General features: G+C 58.8%; 2 protein-coding genes across 2 annotated transcripts in view; one reads left to right on the top strand and one right to left on the bottom strand.

Moving 5' to 3' along the window:
* The window catches only part of ATP6V0D1 (ATPase H+ transporting V0 subunit d1), a 43,145-nt gene extending 32,894 nt beyond the window's left edge, over positions 1-10,251 (top strand). Inside the window, exons 3-8 of the mRNA XM_032157657.2 lie at positions 3,439-3,617; positions 4,969-5,048; positions 8,813-8,890; positions 9,017-9,193; positions 9,294-9,371; positions 9,475-10,251. Of these exons, the coding sequence (XP_032013548.1) occupies positions 3,439-3,617; positions 4,969-5,048; positions 8,813-8,890; positions 9,017-9,193; positions 9,294-9,371; positions 9,475-9,636 (754 nt within the window). The 3' untranslated portion in view covers positions 9,637-10,251. The remainder of the gene's footprint in view (positions 1-3,438; positions 3,618-4,968; positions 5,049-8,812; positions 8,891-9,016; positions 9,194-9,293; positions 9,372-9,474) is intronic.
* A 937-nt stretch (positions 10,252-11,188) lies between these two features.
* HSD11B2 (hydroxysteroid 11-beta dehydrogenase 2) lies at positions 11,189-17,068 on the bottom strand. Its single transcript, XM_032157660.2, has 5 exons — positions 16,804-17,068; positions 12,499-12,711; positions 12,198-12,383; positions 11,955-12,092; positions 11,189-11,755 (listed from the first exon to the last, which is right to left on the bottom strand). Exons 1-5 carry the CDS (start codon positions 17,066-17,068, stop codon positions 11,340-11,342), a joined length of 1,218 nt encoding a protein of 405 aa, XP_032013551.1. The 3' UTR covers positions 11,189-11,339.
* Positions 17,069-18,915: the final 1,847 nt, after the last annotated feature.

The following is an 18,915-nucleotide window of genomic DNA, read 5'->3' as shown; positions in this document are numbered from 1 at the left end:
AACTCCTGAGCTAAGAGATCCTCCCACCTCTGCCTCCCAAAGTGCTGGGATTACTGGTGTGAGCCACCATGCCTGGCCCTCACTCATCTTGATATGGAGGAGAAACTAAGTCTCGAGAGGTGGTGTGCTGAGGCCATGGACAGAGCTCGGAAACAGTGATATTTCTGTTCACTTTCCACTCTGCACAGGGCTCTTCAGGACCCAGATGTGATTGAATACAGATACTGTCACTAGCAGCTCACCAGAGCCCCTGCTGGGGACTGCAGTGGACAAGCTGGCAGGGTTACCCAGGCATCATGGCTGCCTCACCAGCACCAGACCAGCCCCCCAGGGTTGAGAAGCCATATTGTTCCAGCAGGTGGCACCAAAGGGCACAGCAGAGGGGCAGGGTTGGCTAGGGACTCTGAAGGCTTCTTGGAGGAAGTGGCTTCCTAAACTCCAACCCAAGATGTCTGTGGGCCCAAGCTGAGTTTTGAAGGCACAGGGCAAGGGAGGACCTCTGGGCAGAGGAATACAGACGGCCCCACCCCCACCCCACAAGGGCCTCTTTGGCCTGGCGGGCAGCTGGCCCTCCACTCCCCAGCTGTCTTCCCCTGGAGGGAGATGCTGACCAGCTGGAACCTTATTCCCTCCTATTGAGGCCAAATGTGGGGAGGAATGGTGGAGTGGCTTTCTGGGGGCAGGGAGGCAGCTGCTGAAGCCAGGCAAGGAGGAAGAGGAGGATTTCCCTGCCTGCCGAAGGCCTCAGCCTTGGGAGAAAGGCAGACTGCTGGGCCAGCCTCATCTCTGCCAGGCCTGTCTTGCCTCTCATCTCCTGAAAAAGAGGATTCTGCCCCTCACTGGGCAGGAGAGAAAAGCAGGGCTGCAGCAGCAACAAGCTTATAGCCAGCCCGGGAAGGGAAGTGCTGGGTCTGGCACAGGATCGCCCACGATTGGCCTGGCTTGGGTTTGAAGAGGGCCTTGAAGGGGCTGGGGTGGTGTGATTGTGAGTGGCCCTTACTAGGCTCAGCATTTCCCCCACATAAACAGATGCCCTGAGTGGGGGGCGCAAGGAGGGGGAGATTGAAAAAGAGGAAATTGACTGGTGGGGATCCCTCTGAGAAAATGAGACAAGGTGAGGTATGTAGAGCCAGGCAGGGGGCCCTGGCCATGGGTGGAGGTGTGTGGACACTTGCCATGGGGACGTGGAGCTCCTCTGCTTTGTGGTGTGATAGGGCCTGGTGCTGGCCCTCTCTGGGCCTTATCTGCTCTGACAGTGGGGCTGGTAATGCTAGTGGTTGTGGGATCACTTGCATAAGGTGGGCCTTGGGTGTGATTTTTCTCCCTCTTCCCGTCTGAAAGGGAGTGAGAGCATAAGAAAGCATCCTTCTGCTTGGGGGCAGGGGATTTGTGGCTGTCTCAGGGAGCACCAAGGCTACACTGGGGCTGGATGGGGTGCAGTTAGAGTATTACGGGGTGGCGCGTATGCAGCATGGGTTCTGGGGTATGTGAGATGTTGGAGGCCTCATAGGCAGGAGGTGTGTGTGCTGTCCACGCACAAAGATGCAAGCTGGAGCTGCAGACCATGGCCCAAAGCTCTGGCGAGCTCTGAGGTCCCTTACTCTGCCAGCACTGTGGGGTTGGGGGCAGGAGGCTGCCCATTTGGGCCTCTTGGCTTGCAGCTGCAAGTGGGCCCTGCTTGAGGCTCTCAGTTATGGTTGGGAGTTAGGGGACTGTCTCTTCTCAGTGCACATCCTGTAGCTGACCCAGCCAGATTGGGGGTGGAGAGAGGGCAGTTGCCTGGCCCCAGGCCCAGGAGAGCAAAGGTCTTTGCAGGGCGCCAGGCTGGGTGGGAGCTGGGGTAGTGTAGAGCAAGCAGGGGGAGTGGGGGTCAGGCCAGGACAGGAGCTGGGGCCTTTTCCTCCTGCCGCCTTTCTAGAGGGCCCTGTGGAAGCTCCCCCAGTGGCCAGTGCTTTGAGCCGAGGCCTGGGCCCTGGGCTGCCACCTCCCCTCCTTTCTTTCTTCAGTATGGGGAAGACACCTCCTACCAAGGTCTTCCCTGGACAGCCTGAGCACTAGTTGCACAAGGTCCTGTCACAGGGCAGGGGCCTAGCTGTGGCCCACGCAGAAGCTAGGACAAGACCCGTGCTCAGTGCCCAGCTCAGAACAGCCTCCACCCCAACTTTTATCCTCCTATAGGTGCCTCACCCTGACCTTGGAGGAATTTCCCCTAGGCCTCATTTAGCTCCCCCGTACCCTGAGTTCATCTCTGGTGACAGACTGGAGGATAGCTGTGGCTACTGCAGCCTAACTGTGGACTGGGGCTTTCTGCCCTTCACTGCATCCCCACACAGGTGACTACACAGAACTCTGCCTCAGCCCCTTTGTAGCTGGTTGGAGGCAGAGCCTTGTCCCTTGCCAAGTCTGAACTGGGCAGTCTCACCCCTCCCCAGCTCCACAGCCCCCTCTGCTGCCCATGTACCCCACAGAACTGGCCTTCTGCAGGGCAGAGTGATGGGAGCCTCGGCCTGGGATTGACCTGACCCAGCCTCCTGTTCAGGTCTCTGGGTCTTATCCAGGCCGTCCTAGGTGAATGCCCAGCCCTGGCCTCAGGCCCTAAAAGAAGAGGACAGTTCTCTATCTCTGGCATGGGCTGTGCAGGTCTGCCTGACCTGGGCCTTCACTCCAGAGAACCCCCACTGGCTCCTTGCTGGCCTTCCCTGGAGAAGCTTCTCTCCACTCCACTCCTCAGCCTTTCCTCCTGTCGCTATCTCTGCCTCTTCCTCTTCTGTCCCCACTGGGGGACAGAGTGACCCTAACTGGATGGCGATTCCCCTGCTTACACCCTGCTCATAGATCCCTAGTGCTCAAAACAAAGCCAGGGCCCTCCAGGCCTAGCCTCTGCCCCCCGCCGCCCGCTGCAGCCCCATGCTGCCGGCTGCTGCGCCTTTCTCTCCCTCTGCTAGTCCTGACCGTGCCAGTTCTTCCAATGCATCCATCACTCAGTGAGTGCCTCCAGGCCTTTGCACATGCTGTTCCCTCTTCCCAGAACACGTTTTCTTCTCCTAGCCCTTTAATTTCCCAGGCTCTCACACTCTTCACCCCCTGGGCTGGGCTGCATATCTCACCTCCTATGCCCCGTTCCCGTGTCCTGTTAGAATGCTGTTCATGCTGTGGGGTAGTTAACTAGTGTCTCAATCCCTCACAGGGCATGAATCCCCTGCCCCCCTCTTTGAGGGGGGCTGTGTCTGTCCTAGGCCTCTGGCAGTGGGGGTGGTCAGAAGCTTGAGAGGAACATGGGGAGGGAGAGGAGACACTGGTGCTTATCTGCAGCACCCTTGAGTCAGCACACATTGTTAAGGGGTGATGGCCTGTGCAGGGGGGCGAGGGCATGGTGCTATGCCAGGACTTCCCGGCCCCCACCTTGATGGGCTCCTTGCTATTGCCTGCCCCCTGTAGTTACAGTTACATGATCGACAACGTGATCCTGCTCATCACGGGCACGCTGCACCAGCGCTCCATCGCTGAGCTCGTGCCCAAGTGCCACCCACTAGGCAGCTTCGAGCAGATGGAGGCCGTGAACATTGCTCAGACACCTGCTGAGCTCTACAATGCCATTCTGGTGGACACGCCTCTTGGTGAGCCGCTGTGGTGGTCATGGGAGGTGGGCAGTGGTGTCAGCATCAGCGCAGCAGGGTGGAGTTTGTGGACCCGCTGGGGGGTGACCCTGAGCCAAAAAGTGAGACCTGCCCACTGCTGCTTACCTTTGTCTCCCTTCAACTTCCTCCTCCCATTCTCTCCTCACTTCACCTCTCTTCTGCTCCTGTCCTGTTGCTTTTGCTGGGCCAGGCAGGCTACCCAGGGCCTGACTGGGACTGTCTCACTTTGTGAAGCAGTCTGATTTCCCAGAGTGCAGAGGAGGGCTGAGCTCATGGAGAAGAGTGAGAGAGAGGCCCAAGTCCCTTGGAGTCCTGAGAGCTCCGACAGACTGTGGCCTGGAGCTGGAGCCTGAGTAGAGCCAGAGTGGCTGCCTGTGAGGCAAGGAGCGAAGCAAACACCGCCACTTCCCTCCACCGAGCAGGTCCCCTGGGCCAGGTCAGACAGCGTCCAGCAGGATGCAAGGTCCATGTCAGAAGCCAGGGAAGGGGAATCAAGAGCTTCCTGCAGAGCCCTGCTTAGGCAGTACTAGTTCCTGCCTGCTTAGGAGGCTGAGGAGAAGGCACTAAGTGTCCTCGTAGCCAGAGTCCTGGGCCTGGGGTACCATCTCCAAGAAGCCACCAGGGTTGAACCACAGGGCTCTAAGCTGCACTGGGTTCTGAGCTGAGAGGCCTGAGCCCTACCTGCTGACCTTGTCTGCTGTAGGCTCTCCCAGCAGCTCTGAGCTGGTTCTGGGCTGTTTGTGGCTTCTTCAGTTTCTCCATTTTTAATGAAGAGATAGACCAGTGAGTCTGCAGGCCCTCTTGGGGGATGGGGGTGCTCTATCCTGCTCTGGCCTCTCTTTCCAACCCCACAGTGGCCCCCTGGGTCACTGGTCTGTGCCTACCCTGCTGTTGGACTTGTCCTAAGGAGGAGGCTGGTTTTCCAAATGTGGGCGCCAGGCCTTCCTGGGGAGTGTAGAGAAGTAGGCGTTAGGCCCCGAATCCACAGCTGCCCCTCCAGAAGGGAGGATGTCACGGCCTCTTATGCAAGCCTGTCTTTGGCATGGTCTGAGCTTGGGTCTGCCCCAGCGGTGATTAGATCATGTTATGGCTAGCTGCCTTCTTTATAAATCAATTTTAGGAGCAAGGAGGCAGGAGAAGCTCAGGTCAGTGTACATGGCCCAGAGCATTGCTTCTGCCACTTCCAAGGCAACAGCCCAGGCTGGGGACCCCTCAATACGCAGCCCTGTGGGCCTTGTGGCACGGGCACTCTGTGCCATGTAGGGTATTTGAACATCAGGATTCTGGCCTAGGCCACCTGCCCACCCCTCAAACCATGTTTCCTCCCCAGCGGCTTTTTTCCAGGACTGCATTTCAGAGCAGGACCTTGATGAGATGAACATCGAGATCATCCGCAACACCCTCTACAAGGTAATGCCCCACGCAAGCCATGGGGGATTGGCCTGTCAGTGGGTGGGGCTGGGGGAAGTGGTAGGGCGGTGATTTATGTGAGGTGCTGGGACAGGATGCAGCTATGCCAGGCTCCTATCCCAGGGGCTTTTCTGCTTATTCTCTGGCTCTCATGCTGGGCACAAGGCTGTGTGGAACAGGTTCTCCATCCCATAGTGCCTGTGGCGGGCTCAGATAAAATCAGCAGGAGTGGCTGGTGCTCCACCGCTGGCCTGTTACAGCTGGCTCCTGGACAGCCACTCCCCCAGCATCCAGGAGGGTCACGGGCTACCACCCAGGCCGTGGCCCCTGGAACCGCCCTACCTAAGCTATTGCCAGCAAGGACAGGCACTTGAGCAAAGGCAACAGTGTGCTCACTTATGGTGGGGGGAGGGATCTGGCGAGGCATAGCCAGGTCCTCATGTCCCTCGTAGGTTCCCAAGCTTGGAGTCAGTGCCACTTCCCACTGTCCTTATCCCCTGCCCACCTCTTGCCTCCCACCGGGCTGTAGCATAGACTGGGCAACCCCTGGGGATTTCTGGGTCAGCACTACCCTGGCCCAAAGAGATTAAAGAGCCAGGGGACCGGAGAGGAGAGGAAAGTTTAAAAACTAAAAAAAAAAATAGCCTGAGACCAGTTAGGTTAGGGGTGTTTGGGATAGACTCTGCTCTGGCTGCAGTGAGGCACTGAGCTATAGTGCCAGGACCCCAGATGGGCTGTAGTCAGGAACATGGATCCGCAGTGGGCAGGCCCCAAAGCAGGGCTGAGGATGGCCCTGGCCAAGGGACCTGCTGACCTCACCTGTCTATTGGGTGAGAGTCCTCTCCTGCCCTGGTTGGAGCAAGCTGGCGGACATTCGGCTGCAGGCTGAGCCCAGGCCCGCCAATCTCCCTGCAGGGGCCTGGGCCAGAGCACAGTGAGGGTTGGTGGTAGGGGAAGGGCCTGCCTGGAGGTTGCAGTGGTGTCGGCAAGGGACCAGCACGTGCAAAAGGAAAGCATAGAGCATGGGCCAAGTGGCAGGCAGTTTGCTGTGGAAGGACACATTCCAGATGGACGGGGGGATGTCTAGAAGAAAAGGCAGGCATGGGATCAAGTTACCCAGGGCTTTGAATATAAGGCCAGAAGTTTGAACATAGTCCCGTGGGCAGGGTCAGCCAGTGGAGGTTTCCAACAGAGCAGAGTCTTCTCAGAAAGCCCCTTCTAACCACAATGTGGAGAGCAGATTAGAGGGCCTAAAACCAGAGGTGAGAAGGTCGTCAGCTTCTTTAATCCTTCGGACTGCGCTAGGAACTGGGAAGGTGTCGTTATCCCCATGTGAAAATGGGGAAACCAAAGGCTCGGAGAAGTAGGGTGGGTTGCCTAAAGCACATAATAAGTCACTGGCAGCGCCAGGGATCACACGTGGCTCAGCTTGTTTGCAAAAGTGAGTGCTCTCACCCGCTCCGCTAATAGGGCACAGGCCAGCCAGTTAGCTGAGAGGAGAGAGAGCATACACACGTGTGTGTTTGTGTGTGTGTGTGTGTGTGTGTGTTTGCATGTACGCACGCGCCTAGCTGGCCTGTTGCCAGGTTCCCTGCCCTGAGACAGGGTGAGGGGTGCGGCTGTCCGCCAGCCTCACCCATGCCCTCACCGGGCCTGACTGGTTCTAGCTGGAGTCGCCAGCGAGGGCTGCCCAGGCACTAGCTCATAAACACAGACCCAATGCTGTGGGCCTTGTGCCAGGACTGCCAGCCTGTCAGGCGATGTCCCAGCCCGGTGACCACAGATGGGAGATTAGGTGGACCCTCAACCACCCAGCAGGTGGGAACAGTAGGCAGCTGGTGCAGCAGCCGTGGATTGGCAGACTCTAGGGGACAGGGCGGGGGTGGGAAGGTGACCTTGGTACCGGGGTTGCTGGGATCTTGCCAGTTTCTTTAGCTGCCCTAGCCTCCAGAGGAGAGTCCCACCAGCCTCCCTGACCCTGGGATCAGCCTCTCCTGGGATTGGTACAGATTGGCTAAGCAATTGGGTGGGTAGCAGGGCATGGAGCTCAAGACCTGGTTGGTTGGTTCCCCCACAAATAAGAAGTGCAGGCCCCACTGGGCAGGCTGTGCGATTTTTGACATATCCAGCTTGGCTGGCCACAGGGAAGGAGGTGGCTGGGGACAGACCCCTAGAGGGACTGTGAAAGATACCATCAAGCCATGGGAGGAGTTGGCAGCTGTCTCTGCCACCCAGGCCCTCTCATTCCTGGGATCCTCTGTGCTGGGGTCACCCCTCTCTTCCAGGCTTCTTACTTCCTGATCTGTCCTAGATTTTTGTTTCCCGTGATCCCAGAGGTCACTCTCAGGCCTTCCCCTGAGTCGGGCTTGCCCAGCATTGCTGGCCAGGGCAGGCCTGGGCTCACAGACTCCTGGGTCTCATCTCATCTCTCTTGGAGCACCACCCAGCAGAGCCTGTGAGCCCAAGTTGGCTGATGGTTGGTGGAAAGGTCTCCACACCTTGGAGTTCAGACCTCAGTATGAAAAGCTTTCCATGCCATCCAACCCTTGCCTACAATCTGGAAGAATAGTCTCTAGCCTGTGGAGCCAGAGTCTCTGAGCCCATGCCAGCAGATGGGACCAGGGAGGTCTGAGTGGAGGGTGGCCATTACAAGGGAGCTTCCCATGGGGCCCGTAAGATCATCCACCTTCCTTGGCATGGAGAGGTGTTGGGAGGAAGCATGGCTGCTTTTGTGAGTGAGCATTGGGAGGGACCTCGGGCCTGGGCTGACCCCTTCTTTCCTCATGCCCAGCAGATCCAATTTGCCTGGGCAGGGAGTGCTTGTTCCCGCCGGCAGCCCATGTGCCTGCCATTGTACTGTGCCCAGCTGACGTCCGTGTAGGCAATAACCATCCCTCAGCAGGAACTGGCCTGACAATTTTGTTCCTGCTGTGTGATGCTGAGGGGCTGCCTGGAGGATGGGAGGAGGAGGTGTTCTGTAAGGGAAGGTGGCAGAGAGGGCCAGGGGCATTCAGTCCCTGCCATCCCTGTGGACTTTCAGGCGTGGCCTTTCCTCACCAGCCCACAGACACCTGTTTTTTTTTTTTTTCTTTTCTGAGACAGAGTCTCTTTCTGTCGCCCAGGCTGGAGTGCAGTGGCATGATCTCAGCTCACTACAACCTCTGCCTCCCGGGTTCAAGCAATTCTCTGCCTCAGTCTCCCGAGTAGCTGGGATTACAGGCACCCGCCACCAAGCCTGGCTAATTTTTTTGTATTTTTAGTAGAGACGGGGTTTCACCATCTTGACCAGGCTGGTCTTGAACTCCTGACCTCGTGATCCACCCGCCTTGGCCTCCTAAGGTGCTGGGATTACAGGCGTGAGCCACCGCATCCAGCCACACCTGGTTTTCAGAGGCTGAGGAAGGGGAGGTTTGGAAAGATTTGGGGAAAAGGAAGGCAGAGCAGCAGGGGAAAGTCAGAGGACCCCTGCGAGCCCAGCCTTCTGTGAGATGAGGGGGTGAAGGAGACTGTAACCTGAAGCAGACAGTTAGGTGGGCCCTGCCCTGGCACTCCTGGGTGGGAGGCTGTGGGCAGCTGCCACTTGGCTGATTCACAGAAGTGTTTCATTGGCTTTGCCGTAAGGGCTGCCCTGGCCCATCCATGGGTGTGCTTGTACCCACCTTGAAAGGGGCTAGGGAGGGGAGGAGGGAGCTGTGAGGGCTTGTGCCTAGCAAGCCCTCCATAGCCTCCTTGCCTGTGCTGAGCAAGCTCCATGCTCTCTACAGGCCTACCTGGAGTCCTTCTACAAGTTCTGCACCCTACTAGGCGGGACTACGGCCGATGCCATGTGCCCCATCCTGGAGGTGAGTGCCTGTCCGCTCTCCTGCCTGCTGGTGCCCGCTAGCCCTGGCCTGGGGAGGCTCTGCCAACTGACTGGCTATTGCTTCCTTCTTCCTCCCTCTCTCCTTACCTGTGCACTGGCTCCACAGTTTGAAGCAGACCGCCGCGCCTTCATCATCACCATCAATTCTTTCGGCACAGAGCTGTCCAAAGAGGACCGTGCCAAGCTCTTTCCACACTGTGGGCGGCTCTACCCTGAGGGCCTGGCGCAGCTGGCTCGGGCTGACGACTATGAGCAGGTCAAGAATGTGGCCGATTACTACCCGGTGAGTGCCCCAGCTGGCAGGACAGCAGTTGGGTGTGTTGTCACCAAGCACCCCCACCCAGAACCCTCATGCTCGTGCTTCCTCCCACCCCCCTGGCCAGGAGTACAAGCTGCTCTTCGAGGGTGCAGGTAGCAACCCTGGAGACAAGACGCTGGAGGACCGATTCTTTGAGCACGAGGTGAGTCTGCAGGGTCTGCTTGTCAGAGGGAGGCCAACCTGGTGGTTTAGACCTGACTCTGTGGCCATGGCCACCTGGACACCACATCTGCCTGTGTCCGCAGGTAAAGCTGAACAAGTTGGCCTTCCTGAACCAGTTCCACTTTGGTGTCTTCTATGCCTTTGTGAAGCTCAAGGAGCAGGAGTGTCGCAATATCGTGTGGATTGCTGAATGCATCGCCCAGCGCCACCGCGCCAAAATCGACAACTACATCCCTATCTTCTAGCGTCCTAGCCCAAGGCTCTCAACTGCACTCTGTGTGTGTGTGTGTGTGTGTGTGTGTGTGTGTGTGGCGGGGGTGGGGTCTGTGACAAGCCTGTGGCTCACCTGCCTGTCCGGGGTGTAGTACGCTGTCCTAGCAGCTGCCCAGTTCTCCTGACCCTCTTAGAGACTGTTCTTAGGCCTGAAAAGGGGCTGGGCACCCCCCGCACCAAGGATGGACCAAGACCCCCTCCAGAGCAAGGAGGCCCCCTCAGCCCTGTGTTTACAGCTGCTGATGTGTCTAAGAAGCATGTGGTCACTTTCATGTTCCTCCCTAACTCCCTAACCTGAGAACCCTGGGGCCTGGGGGCAGTTTGAGCCTCCTCTCCCTTCTGTGGGTTGCTCCCAGAGCCATGGCCTATGGGAAGGATAGAGTGTGTGTGTCCTTGGGGCCTGAGGGGATGTTGCTCCTCAGCTCCCTCCCTCAGCCCTGCCCCTCTGAGACAATAAAACTGCCCTCTCTAAGCCCAACTGTCTGCTGTCTCGTTTAGGCCCTAGTACCTCTCCATGACCCCTAACTTCCCCCGTGACCCCACCTTGCTAAGCAACCCTGCCTAATCCTCCACCTCCCTCCCTCAGTCAGCAGCCGAGATTCTTCAGGGTTGGGGAGTCCCAGGAAGATAGCCCCTTCTTCTGCTGGAGGCTCAGATACATATAGGCCTGGGGAGCTAGGTGTTGGCCCCGGAGGCCCCCCTGGCCTCCCCAGTTGCTTCAAGCAATTGAGATCAGTGTCATTACCCCCATTTCACTATGAGGAAACCCATGGTCTTAAATGATTTGCCCCAGGTCAGTGGAGGAGGGGGAGGTGTGAACCACAGAGTCTACCAGGGGAGTCCCAGCCTCCACGCTGAGCCCCAGGAGTTGCCACCCTGTCACATGGCCACACCGTGTCATTCAGCCAGCCAGCCAGTGACCCCCTCCAAACAGCACCTGCCGCATTTTAGAAGAAATAAAAATTTGTCTTTATTTAAAATGTGGCAACTGGGAAGTACAGTACATGCTTCCCTGTGGCTTGGGGAGGTGTAGTTGGGGCCCTAATTCTTGAGCCAGTCAAGAGACACTTGGGATTTAGCCCTCAATTGCAGCACTGAGGCACTGGTGCTGAGAAACAATCCTGAGGGGGTCCCCAACCCACCCAGTCACTCCTTAGTTTGCAGAGGCACTATCTGCAGAGTCCTGTGAAAGGCTGCAGTGAAGTCTTGCATGAGACTCCCCATCCAGCGGAGTTCTCCAAGCTGCAGGGTAGAGCGTCGTGCCAGGAGGGTCTGTTTGGGCTCATGAAGCAGTGGAGAGGCGCAGAGGCTCACTGGGAAACCTTGGCCTCACCGGGCCTGGATTGGGCATCGGCAGTGGGTGTGAAGTGGGGGTGGGATTCTTTTTTTTTTTTTTTGAGACGGAGTCTCGCTCTGTCGCCCAGGCTGGAGTGCAGTGGCGCAATCTCGGCTCACTGCAAGCTCCCATCTCCTGACCTCGTGATCCGCCCGCCTCGGCCTCCCAAAGTGCTGGGATTACAAGCGTGAGCCACCACGCCCGGCCTGGGGGGTGGGATTCTTTAGGCCAGGGTCCAGGACAGACTTGGGGGATCGTAATGCCGGGGGTTTTCGGGGAGGAACCAAGGGCTCGAGGGGCCTCCTGTGCTGCAGTGGCCGGGCCATAGGTGCACATGGCTCACCGAGCCACTGCTGAGGAAGGGCCGGGGCTCAGGTTTGGGTCCTGGGCTGCATCCTGTGGTGGGGTAGCGCCAGGCTGGCCAGGCTGCAGTGCTCGAGGCAGACAGTGACTGATGAAGAAGACCTGCAGGAAGCGTCGCCGCAGGCCCTCAGGCAGGTAGTAGTGGATGAAGTACATGAGCCCCAGGCCCTGGCCGGGGTAATAGCGGCGGCGGGGCCGAGCTGCCAGCAGCGCATCTGTGATGGCGTCTACAACTGGGCTGAGGTCGGACATGGCCAGGCGTAGCGAGCGTAGGAACTGCCCATGCAAGTGCTCGATGTAGTCCTTGCCGTAGGCCTGCAGCAGCTCTTGAGGCAGGTTAGCCAGCAGCAATTGCTTGCGCTTTTCCCACTGACCCACGTTTCTCACTGACTCTGGGGAAGGAGTGGCAAGGTCAGAGCGGGGTCAGCTGGGGGAGCCAAAGCCAATTAGGACTGTTTAACCCGTGCCAGGTCTCCAGCCAAAACCACACCCAACCCAAACCACGAGCATTCATCAAACCTGACCTGCCACCATAAGACCATTCCCAGCCCCACTCCCCACCCTCACCCCACCCCCAGCCCTGATTCCCACCTGTCTTGAAGCAGCCAGGCTGGATGATGCTGACCTTGACCCCCCAGGGAAGGAGTTCACAGCTGAATGTGTCCATGAGTAGCGCCACAGCCGCTTTGGAGGTTCCATAGGCCCCCAAGCACGGATATGGCATGTCCCCTGCGGATGGATTGGGAGTGGGGCAGCTCAGCTTCGGCAAGGGGCTCCCTAAGCCCTCCCCCACCTCAGGGGGCTCCTTTTTGCTCCAGTGAGGTGGGCACTCACCCGCTGGGCTGCCCACAGTCACGATGCGGCCCCTTGAGCTGCGCAGCAGGGGCAGGAGGCCCTTGGTCAGCTCAAGTGCGCCAAAGAAATTCACCTCCATGCAGCTACGGAAAGTGGCCACTGGAGACAGCTCCGCATCAGCAACTACATCATTGTGGCCTGCGTTGTTGACCAGGCCCCACAGGCCTGGGGTCACAGAGCAGAGGAGGGAAGCCTTAGGTCAGCCAGCAGCAAACTTCCAGTCCCCGTGTCCTTCCCACTCCCCTGCCACACCCTTTTCTGGTGGACACTTGCCACTGACCGGTGCTGGTGGTGTGGGCCTTGGTGAACTCTAGCACGCGGCTAATGTCTCCTGGTTTGGTCAGGTCCATCTGCAGCAGCTTTAGGCGAGGGGAGCAGCAGGTACGCAGCTCGATGGCACCGGGGCTGTTCAACTCCAATACGGTGGCCAGCACCGTGAAGCCCATGGAGTCCAGTTTCTTGGCCGTCTCCTTGCCAAAACCAGAGTCACAGCCTGGCCAGGCCAGGGCAGTCAGTGAACTTCCACTGTGGCCCAGCCCAGCTTGAGACAACCCCAGAATCACCAGGGTCTGGATGGAATCCAGGCCCCTACAAACCCAAGCCACCAGCAGTCAACAACCCTAACTCCTTCCCTAGGCCTATCCCTGGCAGGCTTTGCCCCTCTAGCTGAGCCCTGGGCACTAACTGTGACAGCTGTCATCTGCCTGACTCCCCATGGCTACCCCACTAATGTGCTTACAGAAGAGGAAACTAAGGCCTAGTAATACTAAGTTGCTTCCCAAATTCACACAGGTCAGGTCTGGGACAGTCCCAGGCCCCAATGTGGTTCTGGTTTCTTGATTTCAGGCCACAGCTCTAATTACAGGCACAGGTACAGTATTAGTAGGAGCCTCCCTTTCTCTCTTTTTTTTTTTTTTTTTGAGACAGGGTCTCGCTCTGTCGCCCAGGCTGGAGTGCAGTGGCATGATCTTGGCTCACTGCAGCCTCCCCTCCTGGGCCCAAGCATTCCTTCCTCCTCAGTCTCCTGAGTAGCTGGGACTACAGGCCTGTGTCACCACGCCTGGCTGGTTTTTTCTTTTTTTTTTTTTTTTTTGAGACAGAGTCTCGCTCTGTTGCCCAGGCTGGAGTGCAGTGGTGTGATCTCAGCTCACTGCAACCTCTGCCTCCCGGGTTCAAGCGATTCTCCTGCCTCAGCCTCCTGAGTAGCTGAGATTACAGGTGCACATCACCACGGGCCTGGCTAATTTTTGTATTTTTAGTAGAGACGGGGTTTCACCATGTTGGTCAGGCTGATCTCTAACCCTTGACCTCGTGATCTGCCTGCCTCGGCCTCCCAAGGTGCTGGGATTACAGGCGTGAGCCACTGCGCCCAGCCTGCCTGTCTGGTTTTTAAATTTTTTTGGAGAGATGGGAGTCTCACTATGTTGCCCAAGCTGGTTTTGAACTCCTGGGCTCAAGTGATTCTCCCACCTTGGCCTCTCAAAGTGCTGGGACTGAAGATGTGAGCCACCACATCCGGCTTCTCTTCCTTTCAGACTGCCTACGCCTCTCCTTCCTTAATCTGGACTCTGAAGCAGCCCCTTCTGTAGTCCTGTCCCTTCCTGCCCTCTTGAAGCCCTTCTCTACCTAAGCAGACAAAGGGATCTTTCCAAAAATGACAATATCCCTCTGTGCTGCAAACCTTTCCAAGGTTGCCACAGTCCTCAGAATGAAGCCCAAGCTCCCTGGCTCAGGCCCTGTACAACATGAGCCCCACCTCCCTTCCCAGCCTCAACACCTTCTACTATTTTTTCAGGCTGGAGGCAAGCTGGAGGCCCATCCCCACTTCACCCAGACCCTTGAAATTCCAGTCAGTGGCAACGGGTGTTTTCTGAGCCCCAGACTACTTGCCTCCAGGACAGGGACCATGATAGATGAAGAAGAGAACAGACCTACATTTGAATCCTTTCCCACACCCGCCAAGTGTGACCGAGGTCAGTTACACTCTTGGAGGCTTAATTTCTGTCTTTGGTATGCGGAGAGAAGAACCACCAGGCAGAGCCAGTGTAGGGGTCCATAGTACTGATAAGCCCCTGCCTCCTTGATTGTTCCCATGCTGATCCTGGCTCCATGGGCAGCCAGTGAGGGAAGGGGAAAGGCCAGTGAGTGGGGAGGCTTTCTGTTCTGCTCCTGCTCCCACCCCTGGCCCTCAACCCTGCCCCCCAACCCCCATCTTCTGGAACAGAAGCTGCAAAGCAGCTCTGGTTCCCTACTCCTGGACCGCTCAGTACTGTCTCCCCATCTCAGCTCCACTCCCTCTACTGAAAACAGCACTGGGCAGGGGTCTTCGAGCTCCTGCTGAGGAGGGATACTTGCCAGGCAAGTCTGCCTTGGAGAGGGAGGCAAGCATGTGGGTGTGTGTGTGTGTGTGTGTGTGTAGACACACACATGCATATGTGCACTTGTCCGGGTCCCTCTCAGAGCAGACAGGTTCTCCCAAGGGAAACAGACCTCCCAGTTCTGACCTGAGCTGACCACAGGCCTCAGCTCTGTGGTCCCAACAATCACCCACATCTTGCACACCCTCTTGCTCACGTGCACACCCTCAGATACCTGTACATACTTCCAACCTTGCTGGATGTTCTCACAACGGGCTCAATCCCTACCACCGATTGGCGCACACATGTGCACATGTGTGCACACAGGCACCTGATCCTCAGCCCAAACCCTGATCCCACAGCTGAGCTCCAGAAGTAGCCTTGGCAAGTGGTTCTCTGGGCATTCTTAGGAGGGAGAGGGGGAGTAGCAGCTCTGCCAGGCCCAAAACACAGTGTTCTTGGCAGGTGAGGCCAAACCTGGTTACCTACTTGTCTTCCAGCCGGGTGTTGAAAGACAACCCCCAAGTGTTCGGGCCCTGGGAAACTTAAAGGCTTACTGATGCTTGTACAGGGCAGGTTGGGTGGTCCTCTCTCCCCCAACCCCAGCTTTGCAACCAGAGATCGGGGGAGCCCAAGTTAGAGAAAGCATCCCTCCTCTCACCTCTCTCTCAGGCTCAAGGCCAGAAGCAACAGCAGCAGCACAAAGGCGTGAGGTGAGACCTCAGGAAAGACTACCCAGCTAGGCTACTAGTACCTGCAGATGGCCTGGGTCCTGTTGAGGTGGCTCACAAATAAAGCAGGAAGGGATCTGCCCTGTCCCCAGAGGCAGAGCCCACAACCTGGCCCCTACTTCATACCAGGGGTGTCTGCTGACTTTCCTCCCTCAAACCCCTGAAACTGGCGTCCGCTGAGGCTTCACACTGCTCCTGGAACCTGGGTCTCTCCTGTCCAGCCCGAATGCTTCCCCATCTCTACCATCTTTGCTGGAGCGCAAGGCCCTTGTGCCTCCTTCCCCCCTACTCTCCCTCAGCAGTCTGGCTTCTTACCTGGTTCATGGCCCCTCCCAAGGAAACCACCTCATATCCCCTTCTCCCCACCCCCACAGCCAGACTGGCTGTACCCTACAGAGACCATGTGTACTCCTGCCTTAAGCCTTTGTCCCACATCCTTTCTCTGATCCGAGATCCCTTTCATACTCCACTTATCTCCACTCATCCTCCGAGGCCCCACTCAAGGATTTCCTCCTCCAGAAAATTCTCCCAGCCCCATCTGATCACACACGGCCCCTACTAGACCGAGGTCTCTGAGAAGCCAGGTTGCTGGCTGCCCCAGCAGAGGCCCAGTGCAAGGACAAAGCCTGGAGCACCTGTCCAAAGCCATGGGTGTTGGGGAGAGACCAGGCTGCTCCTCCCCCGATGCAATGGAGTCAGTGCCCCCTGGCCTTTCTCCCCCTCCCCACTTCCGGCCAGGCCTCCAGCCCCCCTTCCCCTTCCCTCCCTCTGGTGACAGATTTATTCCCTGCTCCAGACAAAGGAGCTCAGCTAGGAGGCCAGAGGTACCTGAGCCCAGCTCTCCAAGAGCTCTTTCCTGGGCACAGAGGACCAGAAGGGCTTGGGGGTGGGGTGCCGGGTGCAGGCTCCGAACTACTGCCTCAGCAGTTTGGCAGTGGGTGGCTAGACAGAAAGACAGCTGAATGTCCAGCTGCCCCTCATGGTGACCTCAAGCTTTTCTGAACTCCAAGGATCCCAGCCAGTGGGGGATGGGTGGGGTGGAGAAGTTCCCCATCTAAGCTCTTCCCTCTGGCCCCAGGAATGGGAGACGGGTATCTCAGGTGGGGATGGCAGGCAGAGTTCAAGGGGTAACGATCCTCCCTTCTCAAGGCCTCCAAAGTCCCCTGTGACTGCTCTCTTGGGGAACGGAATGGCATAAACTCTCAAACTCCAGGAGGTTCCCTCTTCTCAGCCACCAGTCAGTTTCCTTCTCGAACCTGCCCACTCCCTGTCTCACTTTCCCTCCAACACTCCCCGCAGCGGCAGGTAGTGAACCCGGGCTTGGGGAGGTGCCGGGCGCTCCCTACTTGGCTCGCTCCCTGCACCCAGGGGTGGAGACCTCTCCCACTCTTGCGCTGAGGAGCCCGCCTTGGCCGTGCCCATGGGGAGTCAGTCCTGTGAGTGTCCAGTCCCGCCCTCGAGCCTGGAGTCCCCGCGCTCCGCGACCCGCGCACTCACCGGTGATGAGCACCGCGCGAGTGGCCACCGGCAGGCGCTGCGGGCGCGCCAGGCGGGACAACGCGATCCAGCCGGCGGCGGCCAGCACGGCGAGTGCGGCCGGCGGGGGTAGCAGGCGCTGGCACAGCCAGTCGAGGGCGGCCAGCAGCGCCAGCGCCGCCAGCAGCGGGCGGCCCAGACGCAGGTCTGAGCGCAGCAGCTGCAGCAGCGCGCGGGCAGCCACGAGCAGCCAGGCGCCGCCCGACGGCCAAGGCCAGCGCTCCATGGCGGCCCAGCGGGCTGGGGCGGGGCGGGGCGGGGGCCGGGCCGGGGAGCGGGGAGAGAGAGAGTCTAGGCCGGGGCGCGGAGTGCGGGGGAACACCGGCCTGGGGCGCAGGAGGGACACTCGCTTTCCCTGCTCGCCCTCGGGCCGAGCTTATAAAGAGCCCCGGGGGCGGGGGAGAGGGCGGGGAGCGGGAGGGGCGGGGGCGGGGCTTTCCTTCACTTCTCTCCCGGCACCCCCTGCAGGGCAGGTGCCCCCCCCCGCCCCGCCCCCTCGACCAGATTCGATTTGGAAAAAGCCGGAACAAAGTCCCAAAGTTGCTGCGCTCGAGGAGCCGCCTGGCTGCGGGCGGTGCCGGGGAGAGGGCCCGTCGGTCCAGCCCGGGTGCCCGGCCTCAGCTCTCCGCCGCGCCCCCACCCACACGCCCGGGGCCGCCGAGCCGCCGCGCTCAGGTGAGCACATGCCACTCACGCTTGTTCGGGACACCTGAGGACACGCACAATCGGCATCCCGGTGCCCTTTGCTGATCGCACCACTGCGGCCGCCAAGCCTGCAGGAACACCGCGGGGAACCAGCCGGTGCTCACCTGGCCTCCGCTGCCGCTGCCGCCCGCGCCCGTACACGCGCCGCACTCCCACGTGGTCGCGCTCACCCTTGAGCAGCTCGCGGCCACAAAACCTGCCTGGGACGGGCTGGCGGGGGAGCAGGACGACCGATCCGGGTTCTTGGAGTCTCTGCCCCGTCTTTCCCTTTCCTTCCAGGGCTTAACCCTGGGGACGCACAACCCACTTCCTGCCTCACAAATGTATGTGTGCGGGGGTCAGTGGGGGGTGGGGTGTCAGAGGAAGCACCTAGGTCTCCCATTACTTATGGCCCACCCCCGCCAACCCCAAGAGCCAGGCCAGAGGGACGTCGGTGAAGGCAGCCTCTAGGACAGGGTGGTCCCTGCCTTGCTCCCCTGAACCCCCAGGGGGTAAAATAAGTGGTATGAGTGTGGGTGGATTTTTCTGCCTGCGTGTGTGAAGGTCTCCATGCTTGTGTGTGGCCCAGTGGCCCCCCACCCTGCCCACCTCCGTGTCTGGCACCCTGTGCCTAGCATCCATGCCAGGGCTTTGCCAGGCACTGGGAGTTGGTGCCAGTACCTGGCTGCAGGCTTGATGCTGAGAGCAGTAGGTGCAGCCCTCAGCAGAGGGGTCCTTGCTTCCCGTGGGCCTCCAGGCCGTGCTCAATGCCTCATCCCTGCCCTCCCAAGATCCTGGGAGGTTGTGGACTCCCTGTCACACCTCCTAGCCCTGTTGCTCATTCTCTCTTAGGTGCCCAGGCTCTGCCAGGGTTTCAGGGCAATGCCTCCTCCAAAGCCCTCTCTGCCACCAGACACAGCCCCCTGGTGAGCCAGGGAAATCTCAGAGGGGGCTGGGAGCCAGACCCACCTAAAGGGAGAGACTCTGGGTGGAGGACCAATTTGCCCTGAGCCACTCCTGTGCCTCCACCTATCCCTCCTCCTAAGGACAGAAGACAGGCAAGCCCCAGACCTGGGAGGCAGGACTTGAATGAGGAGGGTGTGTGTGCCTGACCTTGGGTACACGACCTTGTGTGCCTGTGTTTGCAAGCACTTGTGTCCATGGGACTCTGTGGCTTGTCCAGGCCATTTGGTTGTGTCACTCCCTATGCCGTGACCCTGTGTGTGCAAATGAGTACATTTGTGTGCATTGTGTGTGTTTCTGGTAACTCTCTGTACTTTGGTCTGGGTCATCCTGCCTCTAGAAACTCAGGGAAACATTCCCTTTCCAAAGTCACTGATTGCTGTTGCAGTGAATATATGGCCCAGGCTTGGAGGCAGACACAGCGCC

The sequence above is a fragment of the Hylobates moloch genome, unplaced genomic scaffold (genome assembly GCF_009828535.3).
Source record: "Hylobates moloch isolate HMO894 unplaced genomic scaffold, HMol_V3 SCAFFOLD_6, whole genome shotgun sequence".
NCBI lineage: Eukaryota > Metazoa > Chordata > Mammalia > Primates > Hylobatidae > Hylobates > Hylobates moloch.
The sequence above is the reverse complement of the archived record's forward strand: the minus strand, read 5'-3'. Positions and strand labels throughout refer to the sequence as shown.